The 14,530-nt window shown below is 35.9% G+C and overlaps 1 protein-coding gene across 6 annotated transcripts in view; it reads right to left on the bottom strand.

The window, feature by feature from the left end:
- LOC131063643 (uncharacterized) overlaps positions 1-14,530 on the bottom strand; it is a 234,193-nt gene that overhangs the window by 25,953 nt on the left and 193,710 nt on the right. For all 6 annotated transcript variants that reach the window (XM_057997541.2, XM_057997540.2, XM_057997543.2 and 3 more), the window contains exons 18-19: positions 2,486-2,544; positions 2,203-2,293 (exon numbers count right to left, since the gene is read on the bottom strand). In XM_057997541.2, coding sequence (XP_057853524.2) covers positions 2,203-2,293; positions 2,486-2,544 — 150 coding nt within the window. The remainder of the gene's footprint in view (positions 1-2,202; positions 2,294-2,485; positions 2,545-14,530) is intronic.

Here is a 14,530-nt window from a genome sequence, read left to right as displayed (position 1 = left end):
CGTCCTCTAGAAGGCTGAGATGAACTACGTCAATCTCCAAAATTCCAAGGGTTATCTCCAGAGAGAAATGTCATAAATCTTCAACAACCCTCTTTTATAACTTTTCTTGGAAACTTCTGGAAATTAAAAATTAAAATCACTTTTAAATTTATTTCACCCTTATTTCTCCAAAAAGTGACTTTTATTTGAATATTAAATATATCAACCTTAGTCACTTAAAAATTAATTAATTAAAGTTGTCATTTAATATACTTTTGTCGAACAACTTAAGATTAATTATTTTTTGCCCAAAAAATGGGGGCAATACAAAAACATTTAAAATTTTAAAGCTTCAAGAATGAAAACCCTCCTAGTTTTCAATGCAGACTCAATCTAGGATTGACAAAGTGTGAAATATGCATCCTTGTTTTTTTCTTTGGTTGTTGTTTTGAATTGTTTTAGAGAAGTAGACAGAGTAACACAAGTTGTGTTTCACAATAGATTTATTTTGCAATAATAAAACAATTGAAATAACTCTTCAAATACAATATTTCAACACCCACAGTCAGCAATAAACCACAAATAAAATATAACATCAAAATTTGAGATACCCAGATGGTAAAATAACCTTTTGTAGTTCATTCTCTTAATCTTACGATATAGAAGATTGAATATAAAATTGATTGGATCAAAGAGTTGTATGCAAAGGCTGGGGAGATCCAAAAGTTCATCACCAACTACCACATGTCACAAGGAATATTTAGATCATTTTCAAAATACGAGCTATTGAAGGTAAGCGAAGCGATATAAAATTTTATATGTTAGTCTCATTTAGTTACTTGAAAAATTATTTAGTTAAACTAAGCTACTTAAGTCATAATTTCATTGTGTATACTAATTCTTCTTTAAAGTTTATTTTTAATAATTTCATTTTTTTTTTGAATTAGTTGTTAAGACCTATTTCACCTCTAACACAATCATCTTGAGATGATTTGTGAAAGTTTGAGAGGCATTTTCAAACATGCTAATTAGCTGAACTTAGTCCACATGGAGGCAAAGCAACATGGGGAGGCCAACAGATATCAAATAGATGATCCTAGATTACTCTTGGTAGGATCTTGTGGAGTATTTCCTTAGTTTCACCGAACCCATTTTGAGCAAGATTCATTATATTGACATACACAAGCCTTGCTTGGAAGAGATATATGCTGGCAGAAACTCAGTGGTTAAAAAGATGAAAACCATCATAGATGTGAAATAACAAGACCCTAAAAAATACTTTTTTTAAACAAGTGCACACAATTATTGAAGAAAAACGAAACATAATGGCCACCTCGCTACATCTTCTTACCTTTGCATTGAGTTCAAAATACAATAGTGATAGAATTCCTTCTATGCCAACAATGATTATCCCATATAGATATTTTGAAGTTGTTGAAGGCTACAAGGTAGCATTTCATACACTTTTCCTTGATCTTGATTTGCAAGATGTAGTCAGGAGTAAGTTCATTGATTTTGTACACTCAAATGGTCAAAGTACCGAGGCTCTTTGTAATAAGTTCAAAAAAGATATTCATAATTGGTGGTAATGGTATTTCCATACCCAACAATTCCAACACTACATTAGTAAGTCTGAAGAGGCAGAGTCAACAGCTGTGCAAAAAACATGCGAAGGGTAAACTAGTACATTTGCTTGGCATGCCAAAATGTAGTTCTCTTAAACTCATTAAGCTTGGTACAATGAACCTTTCATACGAATAGAAATACATCCAAGGAACTAAAATAAGGGCTATAACCTTCCTACGAAAAACTTCGATATGTGACAAAGCACTTAAATTTAAAATCCTTCCGACTTTAGAACACAGTAAGTTTAAATACCTAGCAACAATAAAGACAGACTTGTAAGATATTCATTATTTATACATAATTAAATTGTTCATTCATTTAGTGCCCATATTTTGTCACACCAAACTCAAGAATCCATAATGCAGTATTATCATAATGATGTGTACAATCTAAGATTATTAACTGCATTACTGTCAATTATGAAATAATGGCATGCAAAACAAGTTGTTGTTTATACAATATTAATGCATTGATTTGATTGGGAAGTATCTTTATCATTTATGATAAGTTATTTAAGAAATATGATTAACATTTTTAACACAATTAAATACAGGATACAAGTAATTCCAAGTCCTAAATATATAATTGATCTCTCACCTTATGCATATTCCATTCTGGATTAAGAGTTTGGTGCTTGACTTTTGATTTGAAGTCTTGAATTAAATTGCGCCCAGTAAATAAAATGTATCTGTTAGGAGATACATTGAAAATATGATTATTATCAGAGCAACAGCTTTTGTGTGTGTAAAAGAAAATCCTTATACATACTGAAAGAACACAATTAGAACATACATATATTCTACAATAACTCTAATTATTGAGAAGAAATAGCAATGGGAAAAAAATAGCCATGATGACAAATATAACCCAAATGACTTACGGATCAGAAGAGCCATTTACATCAGAAGCTCGTAAGTTACTTGCTCTCAATGATGCAAACTGTAAAATCCCAGGAGCAAAAGTCATGTAAGTGAATTGCACACCTGTCTACTAAATCAGTAAATGAGCATTGACTTTGCGGAGTTTAAACAATATGTTTTTGTTAATATAATTTGACAATTTGGTTTATATTATAATCTCATGACCTACGTGGTGATATCATTAAGGACACTCTGAAGATATTATGACAAACTTGCTGAACAATGCACCACTGATTTTTTTGACTGATCCATTTTATCTCAAAAAAGAACCGAAATTAGTTGGTTACAATATTCTCCTTCAGCTACCACAAGCCTCTCATGACATCACAATTGAGGAACTTGATTTCGCATTGATAAGACAATGGGAAGGATACATTAGTCCAAGAAGACTTTGTAGTCATAATTTAATCAATTCTATTTAGCAATTAAATTTTCAAAACAACTTTCATTCCCATGAAATATTTAATTACTTAAACTGAATAAAACAACTCCTTTGAAGGGAAAAGAATACAGGATACAAACTACCCAATAACATAAAGCTAACAATATATGAATGAACTATAGTTTGCTCTTGACACTGTTATATTGTTTAGACCTATAAGAATATATCTTCTTATAAATATTAGCAGACCTTATGGAAAATATTCCATGACTATATTCTCCTTGTTACATCAGGCACTAATTTCTGACTCAATACAAAGTCAAACCATGCAACATGAGTGGCCAACTTTATGACAACTAAAAATAATACGAAGATACATCAAAATTTAGCCATGCATAAATAAAGCGTAAATGAAAATATTAGTTACAAAAATTTTCCTCAAAAAAAAAAGTGCAATATGTAATAATCAATTTGTAGAGAAATATGCCATGAACTAACTTTTACGACAATTAGGTTGTGTAGGGGAATCAATAATTTATACTTATTGATCAGATATTTTACGATCTAGTATTGTTCAATCTTTTAATATTTTTTCCTGACGTCACCATGTTAATCCTTACTTTGTTACCACTTTAAGTATTGCAGCCATTAAATGCATGGTAATGACATACTAATGTAAAAAAATTTAAGCACAATATTCTGTCTCTGTTGCATGGCTTGCAAATACTAATTTCCCCTGGGAACAAGATGAAAAGAGTTAAAACGTTCTTTGCTTACATTGTTCTCAAACAATGCTATACAATTTGAATAATGTTATTTTTATTAATAACAAAATTGAAAAAAAACTAGTGTATGCAATAATAATGGCCCAACACAAGGACACCAAGGTAAGCTTTGAATATGGTCATGGGCTTTGGGAAGAAATGATCAACATCTGTGATCCACATTGTTTTTAGGATGGTGGATGCAAGGGGTGAAAGAACACATTTCTGAGATAGCAGTCTGAGAGGCCATTTTGTGGAGGTCAGGGAATGATAGTACACACACATAAGAGGATCAAATTTTTACACGTTTTCCTATACATAACATAAAAATTCAAGTTTAGACATTCATATAATGTATAACATTGATATTTAATGTTCAATACACCAAAAGGCCCCAAAACTACAAAATCATGTATGGTAAAATGCCCAACAATAGGCATAGCAATAAGATTATACATATTATAAAAATATAGTACTAAGTACAGCTTTGCCTCATTTGGGTTACCAATAGAAAAATTAGCCATTCAATCCAGGTCACACTTTTTATTATAAGTTATGATTGGTCTGATGAGATCCCAACCAAACCTTGCTGCACAAAATGTACAAAATTGAATATACGGTTGGGCACACAATCAATAATTGATAATAAAATGTCAAATTTCATTTTATAAATGTTAAATCAAAATGGTTTATATCATAGCAGCATCACTCAAAATTGAGATCGGCTTAGCAAACCAAAGCGTAGATGAAATTCAATTACTTAGGGATTAATAGGAAAAAACTCATGACAACTCAAAATCATTTCTAAATTTTTTATTTTCAAAACCACAATCGGAAGTTAGCAGCAACAACTCCAAGTAGGGTCAAGGGGTCATGCACTTGACGTATGTCTTGTCATGATATAGAGTCATTAGCAAGCCCAAATTAAGGCCATTAAAACCACATGGACTTATGTGGCACAACATTTTTATAATTTTACTCTAAGATACCAGTTCTTGGCAAAATGGGTTGGGTTCGGGTCCTGGTTCTTGCCCAATCCTGGTTCTCCTTGAGTTCTCCCTAGGTTCCACCCGGGTCTTGCCCAGGTGGCTAGGTCCTCTGTGGGTCAGAACCCAACCACCTGGGCAAGACCCAAGTGGAACCCAAGGAGAACCTAGGTGGACCCAAGAGAAACAAGGCTCGTGGGTTCCCAAAAACGGGGCCCACGGGTCATAAAAACACAAAAAACAATTTAAAAAAACACATTTTAATTTATTTTTTTAACATCTAAACCCTAATTGCGCCCCTTATGATGCATGAAATGCATCAACACATATATAATTTTGATGTTTGAACATATATATATATGTGTGTGTGTGTGTGTGTGTACGAACGTACCTGTTGACGTGGCTAAAATCATATTACAACTCCTTCCCATCAACGCATAATAGAATGTTTTGGCTGAGTATCCTATCCTCTCTTGTATAAGGAATCCCTAATGCTGTTTTAAGTGACCAAAGGGGACAACCTCAAGGTTCCAAATGTTAGGTCATGATTGCGGGTAACTCGGTGGTTTGATGTGTTTTACTGGAAACACAAGAGGCCTTACATTTGCAACAATTTGATCTGCATCTAACGATGTTGCGATTCTTAGACTGCAAAATAAAATCAAAAGGGAAGGATTCAGGGATCCTAAGGACAATGATGACAACAGCTAATGCAACGAGTAGACAGATTTCAATAAACCAGTTCTTGTTTCACTAGAGACATCCTCACAACTCGACAAGAACAATGCAAGCTCCAAGGGGATGAATGTATTTTCAGACTATAGGGATTCATCTAGGCAGCCAATTCTGGTGCAGCCTAAAACAAACACCTACAGTTGAACTAAGCACAGTTTTGGGTTCAGATTAACCATGCACTGTGACCTACAATTAGTAGATCGTCAATGGTATGAACCTGAAATGCATCAAATACCCTCACACTTTGCTATTAAAATCACTGAACTCTAACTAACCAACTAGAGGGAAACCATGCAAACAGAAGAAAACCAAGACGACTAACACCATATTTAAATGTTCATATATTTCCTTCAGCTGCCATTACAACAATTTCTGCAGTAGTTCTATTCTACTCCCAATGGTCTAACTACTAAAATCTAACCTTCTACAAAAACACTAACTCTTTATAATGAGAGGCATCCTGCCTTTTATAGATTTTACAAATTGAACCAAAGGCCAAGATTGATTGCATCCAACAGTCCTGATCTGCCTTCTAGAACTTGGTAGCTTTAACCCATGCCTAGTTAATATTTAGTTATCCCCCCAACCACTTTGTCAACTACCTACAACTGTTTGACATTAATTTAGTCAATTTGGCAATTCGAGATAACTGACCTGTGTACCCCCTTTATTTTGAATACATTAGATGGGGTCCACAAGCAGTCCTTTTACATTTAAACAATTTAGTTTTTAAACTGATTTTTTGGAATTAATTCCAGTTGTGCATTTATGAAAATGCATATACTTGTAGCATTCTGACTGTTTTTTGTCTTCAATCTTGTTGGGGCTCAAACTAGTCGTCCAGCGGTGGCACGCTTCCCCATACTTTATCGCTTCGACCTTGTGCTCTGCAACACGTTCTTGCATCTTCGCTTTCGGCTTTAATTGCGATCAGGTCTCTGATTTGCATTTTAGATTGCCACCTTAGCTTTTCCAGTGACATCGATCTGCAAACAATCAATTTTAACCTAGATTAATCCCTTTGAAGAATTCAATGATTTTTAACAAATATTACAATTTTCAAGGCTCAAAGGGGAAAACAAAAATATCCATTTTTAAAATAAATCTTGGACCCTCTTTTGTCTTTCTACGTGGCCGGTTCACTATAAGGGGAAAACTCGTCACTTAGGTGCAAATGCGAAAATTATTTTAAAACACTCCATTATTTGCCTAGGCGAAATCTTGACATTATAAGGTGAAATGTGCAATTTTCATTTTAAGAAATTTCTAAGCTTTTAAAACACTAGCCTTTAGTAAAAATCGAACATTTTAGTCAAAATGTGCGACGTCCTTCACTTTCGCATAAAGTTCAGCTATCTTATAAGAAATGAGTGATTTGTTTTTAGCTTTATTTGCTTAAATTGTTGAACTTTTAAAATGCCCTTTCATTTTTTTGATAAAATCGAGTATTAGTGGAATGGGCGACTTTATTAGAAATGTGCGACTTTGTCTTTTTTGGTTCAAGGTAGAGTCATCTTTGCAAAAATCGTTAAAATGTCGAACTTTATTTTCTTTTCGCCCTTCACCTTTGGAAGAAAATCAACCATTTTTGAGGAAATGCACGATTCCTCTTTGCCCTCCACAACATGAGAATTAGGGTATTTTCGACAAATCACGCAACTTATATTTGTCTCTCCTCTTTCGGCCATTTAGATCATTTTGAGCGATTTTTGCCAAAAACGCCCTTTGCAAGAAATTTGGGCCTTTGGGATGAATTACGCAACTTTGGATTGCTTGTTATTTTTCGGCCATTTAGGTTTAATCATGCGATTTCATGCCTTCACTTGTGTCACCTAACTCTATTTTGGGCTAACTGATGATTTTGTGCTATTTTCCTCTAATGCCCTTTCACTGTGATACAAAAATCGGGCTTGTGAACTTAGACGTGCAATTTTGGTTATGATTCGGGCTCTTTTCCTACAAAAGTCATGATTTTGGAGCAAAATGCACGATTTTCAACCTAGCTCATTAGCTCGTCTTTGGGGAATTCGGCTATTTGGATGAGGATAAGAGAACTCTTGCTCCTTTATTCTATCTTGCAATCAGACCAAAACCACCAAATTCTTCCTTACTCGTTAACCTTGCCAAGCAATTTCGGGATTTTGGTGACTACAAAAGTCAGGATGTGATTCCAGTAGATTTTGGGAATAAATAAAAACAAACTTCATTCATAGAGCTCTCCCTACTCTCTCTATTGGGCAGACCAAACTACAGGGGTCCCTTGTCCAAGATGGGATGGGTTGTGCATAACGAACAACAGTAGCTGTACCCGTACCCAAGAAAGAAAAAAAATTTGTTGAATCCGTACATGTACCCGTACCCGAATATGTAACTTAGATTTTACTACTTTTAATTAGAAATGATTCTAGAAAGGCAAATGTTAGTGAGAAATGGGTTAATCAAGGGTTGATTATAATTTCATTGTAGGTGTGGGACAATGTAATGTCCCTTATTGTAAATGCCCTAGTTTTTCCCCAAATCACAATTCCAAGTAACTTTCCTAGTAGGGTTAGGAACATAAACTTAATCATAAGATATCTCTAATTTATTGGGAAAATTCAACCATAGGGAAGCTAGAATAAGATGACTTGATAGGGTGCCCTAGAGATTCTCTACCATTGGCCCAAGGGTGGATATACCATCCCTCTTGGCCTCATGTGGCCCATGCCATCTCTATGAGGTGGTGTACCTAGTGAGGTGTCCTATAACCGCTCCCCCTCATCTTGTCATCACTCTAGTGTCTTTATGATTGATCCTCTTGCATTAATGAGCAATGGTGGACGTGAGGGGAAAAGATTGGAGAGAGTGGCCAAGAAACCATATCTCCTAGACCCAAAGACCGTACCCATTGTACTCCTTTGGCCTCTATGGGTTCATCCTATCCCACTTTAAGGTGGTGTATCTAGAAGAATGCTCATACGCTGTACCACTCTTGCAATGTTCTCATACCCTCCTTCACCATTGCATATTGTTGTGCGAATCGCACACCCATCCCCGTCTTGGACAGGGACCCCCCCCCAGTTTGTGCCTTTCTGTCCTGACCCTAAAATTTGGCTAAGTCTGGAATTTCCTGATCCTGAAATTTGGCTAACTCTGAAAAACTGAGGAAACCTCCAAAAACTAGAATTTGCAATATAACTCCTGGAGGGCCGAAACCACTCTCAAACATCCTGAAAGTATATATGGAATATAACTTAAAGTATAAGACAAAATCGCAAAAAGTGTTTCAAGGTCCGAAAAACACTTTAGGTGTCCATTTTCGGACCCTAGGGCGAAATGTTTAAAAACGTGATTTTGCAAAAGTGTTTCAAGCTCCGAAATCACTTAAGTCCCTCTTTTCGGACCCTTGGAAGAAAATAAAAGAAAGCGCGAAGTTTTAAAACGGACGCTTCAGTTCCGAAAACCCGAAATATTTATTTTCGGACCCCTGGGTTTAAAAACACGAAATATAAAAGGACGCACTAGGTCCGAAAACTGACGAAAGCGCTTCCAGCCCCGAAAAACACTTAAACGCCCAATTTCGGACCCTACCTCCGAAGTTCATTTTAAAATCGCGAAATTTCCAAACGCGCTTTTAGGTCCGAAATCTGGGTAAATTCGCCAAAAGGACGTTTAGCATCCGAAACTCCGAAGTTCATTTTAAAATCGCGAAAACTCAGAAATTTGTAAAAACGCCTTCAAACTCCGATTTTGTAAACATGTTTAGGTCCGAAGTTCACTTATATTGGAAAAGGTGGTTTAGCTCCGAAAATGAGAGTTCGCCAAAAACGTGAAAAGCTCTGAAAATACACTTAAGTGTCCATTTTCGGACCCTAGGGGCGAAATGTTTGAAAATCGCAATTTTTGCAAAATATGTTGTAAGCTCCGAAAACACTTTAGATGCTCATTTTCGGACTTTGGGGAGAAAACTAAAAACGTGAAGAGTTGCAAAGTGGCCCTTAGCTCCGAATTTGCCTTTAAAATTTGCAAAATATATGTAAGCTCCGAAATTTGCAAAAGGATGGCAAAGGTCTGAAATATGCCTTAAGTCCTCAAACTTCGAACCCATGAGCCAAAAGTGAAAGGTTTTGAAAATTCAAAAGTTCAAATGCTCCGAATTTGCAAAGAACGCCAAAAGGTCCGAAGTTTTTGCAAATTTCAAAAGGTGCCCTTCGTTCTCCGAAATTTACCAGAAAAGCATGAGAGTTAGAGTTTTAGAATCTACAGAAGCTCTTCAAACCTCCAGAATCGCGCCATAAACCCATTTAAAACGTCCAAGACTCCAAAGGTAAAATACGCAGAAGTAAAAGACCAAGGATCAGATTTCACAATCGAGGAGAAAGAGAAGCATTTTCAAGATACATCTCGCAAAGAGCTTCTCAAGCCAGACATCGTAATTAAATTTAATGTTTGTTAAATTAAATTATTTAATTTTTCAAAAATGATTTAATGAAGTGAAATTGGTTGATCGCAGGACGTCATCGAAGAACCAGGAGAAAGACCTGAAACGCAAATCGAGGAAGGATCGCAATTCAAGGCCAGGCGCTGAAGATTGGAAAAGAAAAGATGCAGGAGCGCAAGAGCAACCAAACATTGGGAACCGTGCCGCTGAACAAAGATGAAGTCCACCACCAGGACCACAGACCAAAGAACACTCTGAATGCTGCAAGTTTATGCATTCTCAAAAGCACACAGTTGGATTTAAGTCCAGAAATTCAATTTTAAAGCTGAAATTGCTTTATTGTAAACTGCCTATGGGTCCCGTGCAAGATATTTTTGTGGATAACTATTCCCAACCACCAAGAAAATTGGATAGACCTGAATTAAAGCCAAATAGTGGCAGGTAGTTGAGATAGTTGCTGGTTGGATAACTGAGAATTAATTCGGCATTGGTCAAGGCTGTCAGCTTCTGGAAGACAGATCAAGACCCTTGGATGCAGTCCATCCTGGCCTCTGATTCAAAATTGTAATATCTATAAAAGGCAGAGGCCTTTCTTCTGTAAAGGGTTAGATTGTTAGAGATTGAGAGATTGTTAGAGATTGTTAGATAGTGAGATGGTTAGATAGTTAGATTTTAGAGTTAGAATAGGTTAGATCTTAGCAGTAGCATAGAGATGCTGCAGAAATTGTTGTAATAGGCAGTTGAGATCAATATATAAACATTGATTTGGTGTTTATTGTCTTGTTTTCATCCTGTTTGCATGGTTTCTTTCAGCATTTTAGATAGATCTTTCTATTTTGGGTGTGCAGGTATTTGATAGATTCGGGCTCATACCACTGAGGATATGCTGATTGTGTATCCTTTTGTGTGGTTAACCTGAGCCTTCGATTGTGCTTAGTTCAATTGCAGGTGTTCGTCTGAGCTGCGCCAGAATTGGGTGCTTAGCCGTGCGTCTCTAATCTGAAAATCTTCCAAGTCCCTTTGAAGATTGCACCGTTCCTGCAAGGTTGTGAGCCATTTTGGCCAAGCAGGAATTGGTTATGTTGAATCCGTCTACCCGCATACCTTTGTTGTTAGTTTTAGATCTCCTAAACCTTTCCTTTTGCTCTTTATTGAGTAATTCGAGAATCACAGCAGACTAGCTTGTTGCAAAACGTAAGTCCCCCTTGTGTTTCCAGCAAAAACACATCAAGCCACTGAGAGATCCCGCAGTCAAGCCCTGACAAAAAAAACCTTGAGGTAGTCTCCTTTGATCAAACTTAAAAAACAGCATTAGAGACTTCCTTATCTCAAGAGAGAGTAGGATAATCAGTCGGCTATTCTATTCTGCGTTGGCCGTATGGAGTTTGCAGCAATGCGATTTCATCCACGTCAACACATATATATTTATTATACATTATAAGTAATGATGAATCAATGTATATATTCATTATGACTGTAGTTGGTTATTGATGAACCCATTTAACAAGTTGATATTAACAGCATTACTAATGTCAACATATTGTGTTATATTAACAACATTATTTTTTGTTACCTACATTATAATACATTACATTATTAGTATAGTATTACATTGACAATATCATTCTATATTAGCAGTACTACATCAGATTGTATTAACCATATTAGCTTCAGATTTTACTAACATCATTATGTTATTTTGACACCTTTATATTATATTACATTAACAGTATTACTATGTTAATATGTGCCTCCTATATCATATTAATAGTATAAATTGTATTAACAGCATCAAATTATATACTATTAGCAACATGATATCCCCTTTCCATACCGTAAGTGTTTCCAGTCAATGTGACTGCTGATGCACTTATTGCCTTCCTTATTTTCTTTCCTTCCTACCGTGGCTACATATATATGTGTGTGTGTGTGTATGTATACATATACATATATGCATTTACTATATATATACATATACATATATGCATTTACTATATATATACATATACATATATGTACTTCCATTAAGAAGGTGGTCATGTCACGTACCCAATTGAATTGAGTGTCGTTGCTAGTTGGTTGATCCTCTCGTAACACAAAGGCGACCTCTGAAGTAGTCTTAGAAGATGAGACAAGCTGTTCACATAGGCCCCTGCCTCTTACAAGCCTGGTGATCTTCATGTTGATGTTGTATTCCATGACCTTGGTTATCCACCCAACCCTCTTCTCACTGATGTCCTTGTTTAGAAGGAAATCCTTGACACTTGCATGTGGAACTAAGATCTGGATCCTATTGTTAGACAACATGTGTTTGAACTTCTTCAACGCTCTTACCATAGTGAGGACCTGCCTCTCTACATAGCTATACTTGAGCTCATAGTCTTTTAACCCCTCACTAAAGAAGGCAATAGGTTGCTCCAAATTATCATTGTTCAGCTGTGTTAGGACAGCTGAGATGCTGGATTCTCCTCCAAATGTATAGAGGATAAAATCCCTTTCATAGTTAGCGTTGACAAGGGTAGGGGCCTGAGCAATCGCTTGTTTAATCTCTTCAAAACCGGCCCTCCCCTCCTTGGTCCAACTGAAAACAATTTTTTTTTTAACATGGAGGTGAGGGGTTTACATATACATACACACATACATACATATATATATTTATATATTAAATCATAAGCAGTCTGATATGTATTATAAAAGTCATATATTATAAACAGCTATAAACAATAGCACATTATTAACCATCACTGAGTAGAAAATATTCATCATACTGTGTATGAAGAACTCATACCCAAACCTCCAATACATTTGAGCTGTTGTATGCTTATTTTTTAATATTTTATCTCATTCCTTTCCATGAATGAATGAAAGATTTTAATGACGTCCACGAGACTAAACAATCTATGGGACCGAAGATAGCATCCTTAATTAAATTTAAGATTCTTTTTGATGTCGGATCTCCTACTATTAATTTTGACCAAGAAGCTGACACTTTGGTTAATTCTATATTCCTCAAATAACTAGTGCATGTTGTAAACCTTTAATCCATTTTCATACTGATTGCAAATATTCTCATATGTCGTGCACTCCATGATGAAGTGCCATTATGTTTCCATGACTCCCTTATTGCAGAATATGCAAGCTCTTTCACCCATGTTTCCTTGGGTATCTTCCACCTATCGGTCTCACATCTAAGGTGATGTGATCCATTTCTCAACTGTGCAATTTGCATCCTCGCTTTCCCTTTAATAGCCCCTAAATATCTTTTTTCACTATGGTCCTTTGTTGAGTTAAACTCTTTGATGTAGCAAGCTTTTTTCTGCCCAATCTATTTTATCCACATGGCATTTCAAAAAAATTCAATAACATAAACTTTTTATTTCACCATTGGTACTAGGACACTCATGCAAATTGATGTCCCACTTGCTCGTCCAATTGTTGTTCTGCTTCATCCAGGTTTCCTTCCTCCTGTCTAGCGTCTCTTCTATAACCATTTTAGGCCAACGATGTTTATCCATGTTATCAACCTTTTTTAAATAGCATATCAATCGGATTAACACTAATGCTTCCAATGGAAAAGTACCTGCATCAACTAACAAAATTTCATATGGCACTGTAGTTTTAACTTTGATATTTCTTATTATTAGATGTTTCTGGGTCCTTTCTAGTTGTCTCCAACTGCTATTTGACATGCTGCTGCCCCACACTTCACACCCATAAAGAACAACCGGTGTGACCAATAAACCAAAAAGGGTTTTCCTAGTTTTTCAATCCCAAAGTTCCGCTTTTCTGCATTTATTTTGAAGTATGAGGCTTTCCAACCTCCCTGTATCCTTATTGTTCTACAAGTCTCCCAACTAAGCTTATAATGAAACTCAATCCCGAGATATTTGTATTCTTTCACTATTTCCAATGGACTGCCTTCAAAAAGAAAGGTGATTTGCTTATCTTTCTTTTTAATGAGAAAATCATGATTTTGGTCTTGGTGATTTTCACTTGCATCCCAACAACATGACAAAAATCTTCTAAGGCTTTGAGATGTTCCCTTAACCTATGAGCTGATTTCGAAATTAGGATAAGATCATCAACATATAAAAGTAGTTTCACCACATAACCAGCCAACTGAACGCCATCTCCCCATGTCTTGCTTAACCATGCTTCTAACTTATCAATGTATAGACCAAAAAGTGTGGGAGATAGAGGGTAACCCTGCTTTACTCCATTATCGTTGCCAAAACATTTTGACATACCTTAACTTGTTCTGATTTTAGCTCTAACCTTCTCATACAGTCTATGTACAACAATTCTGTACACATCTGGGATGCCTAGTTCTTCCATTTTGTGTCATAGTTTGTCTCTAGGAACTGTGTCAAATGCCTTCTTAAAGTCCACAAAACAGCAATAAGCTTCCTCACCTTGAGTATTCCAAATTTTTTCAATCGTCTAAGAGTGATGCACTGATCAATGGTAGAGTGTTGTGACCTAAAGCCTGCCTACCCTTTTGCCCTTTTACCCTCCTTTTCTGCCCAACTGCTGATCCTTCGTTCTACCATGCTCACAAAGAGCTTCCCAAAGAGAGGATTCACCATAATCGTGCGATAGTTAGATGGATTATTGATATCTCCATTTTTAAAGAGAGGGATGACCACACTAGTTGCCCACTCCACCGCAAATCCTTTCTGATTGACGTTATTGAAAATTTTCTTTATGTGAGGGGCAAA

This window comes from Cryptomeria japonica, chromosome 4 (genome assembly GCF_030272615.1).
Source record: "Cryptomeria japonica chromosome 4, Sugi_1.0, whole genome shotgun sequence".
Lineage (NCBI taxonomy): Eukaryota > Viridiplantae > Streptophyta > Pinopsida > Cupressales > Cupressaceae > Cryptomeria > Cryptomeria japonica.
This window is presented reverse-complemented; position numbering and strand designations above follow the sequence as displayed.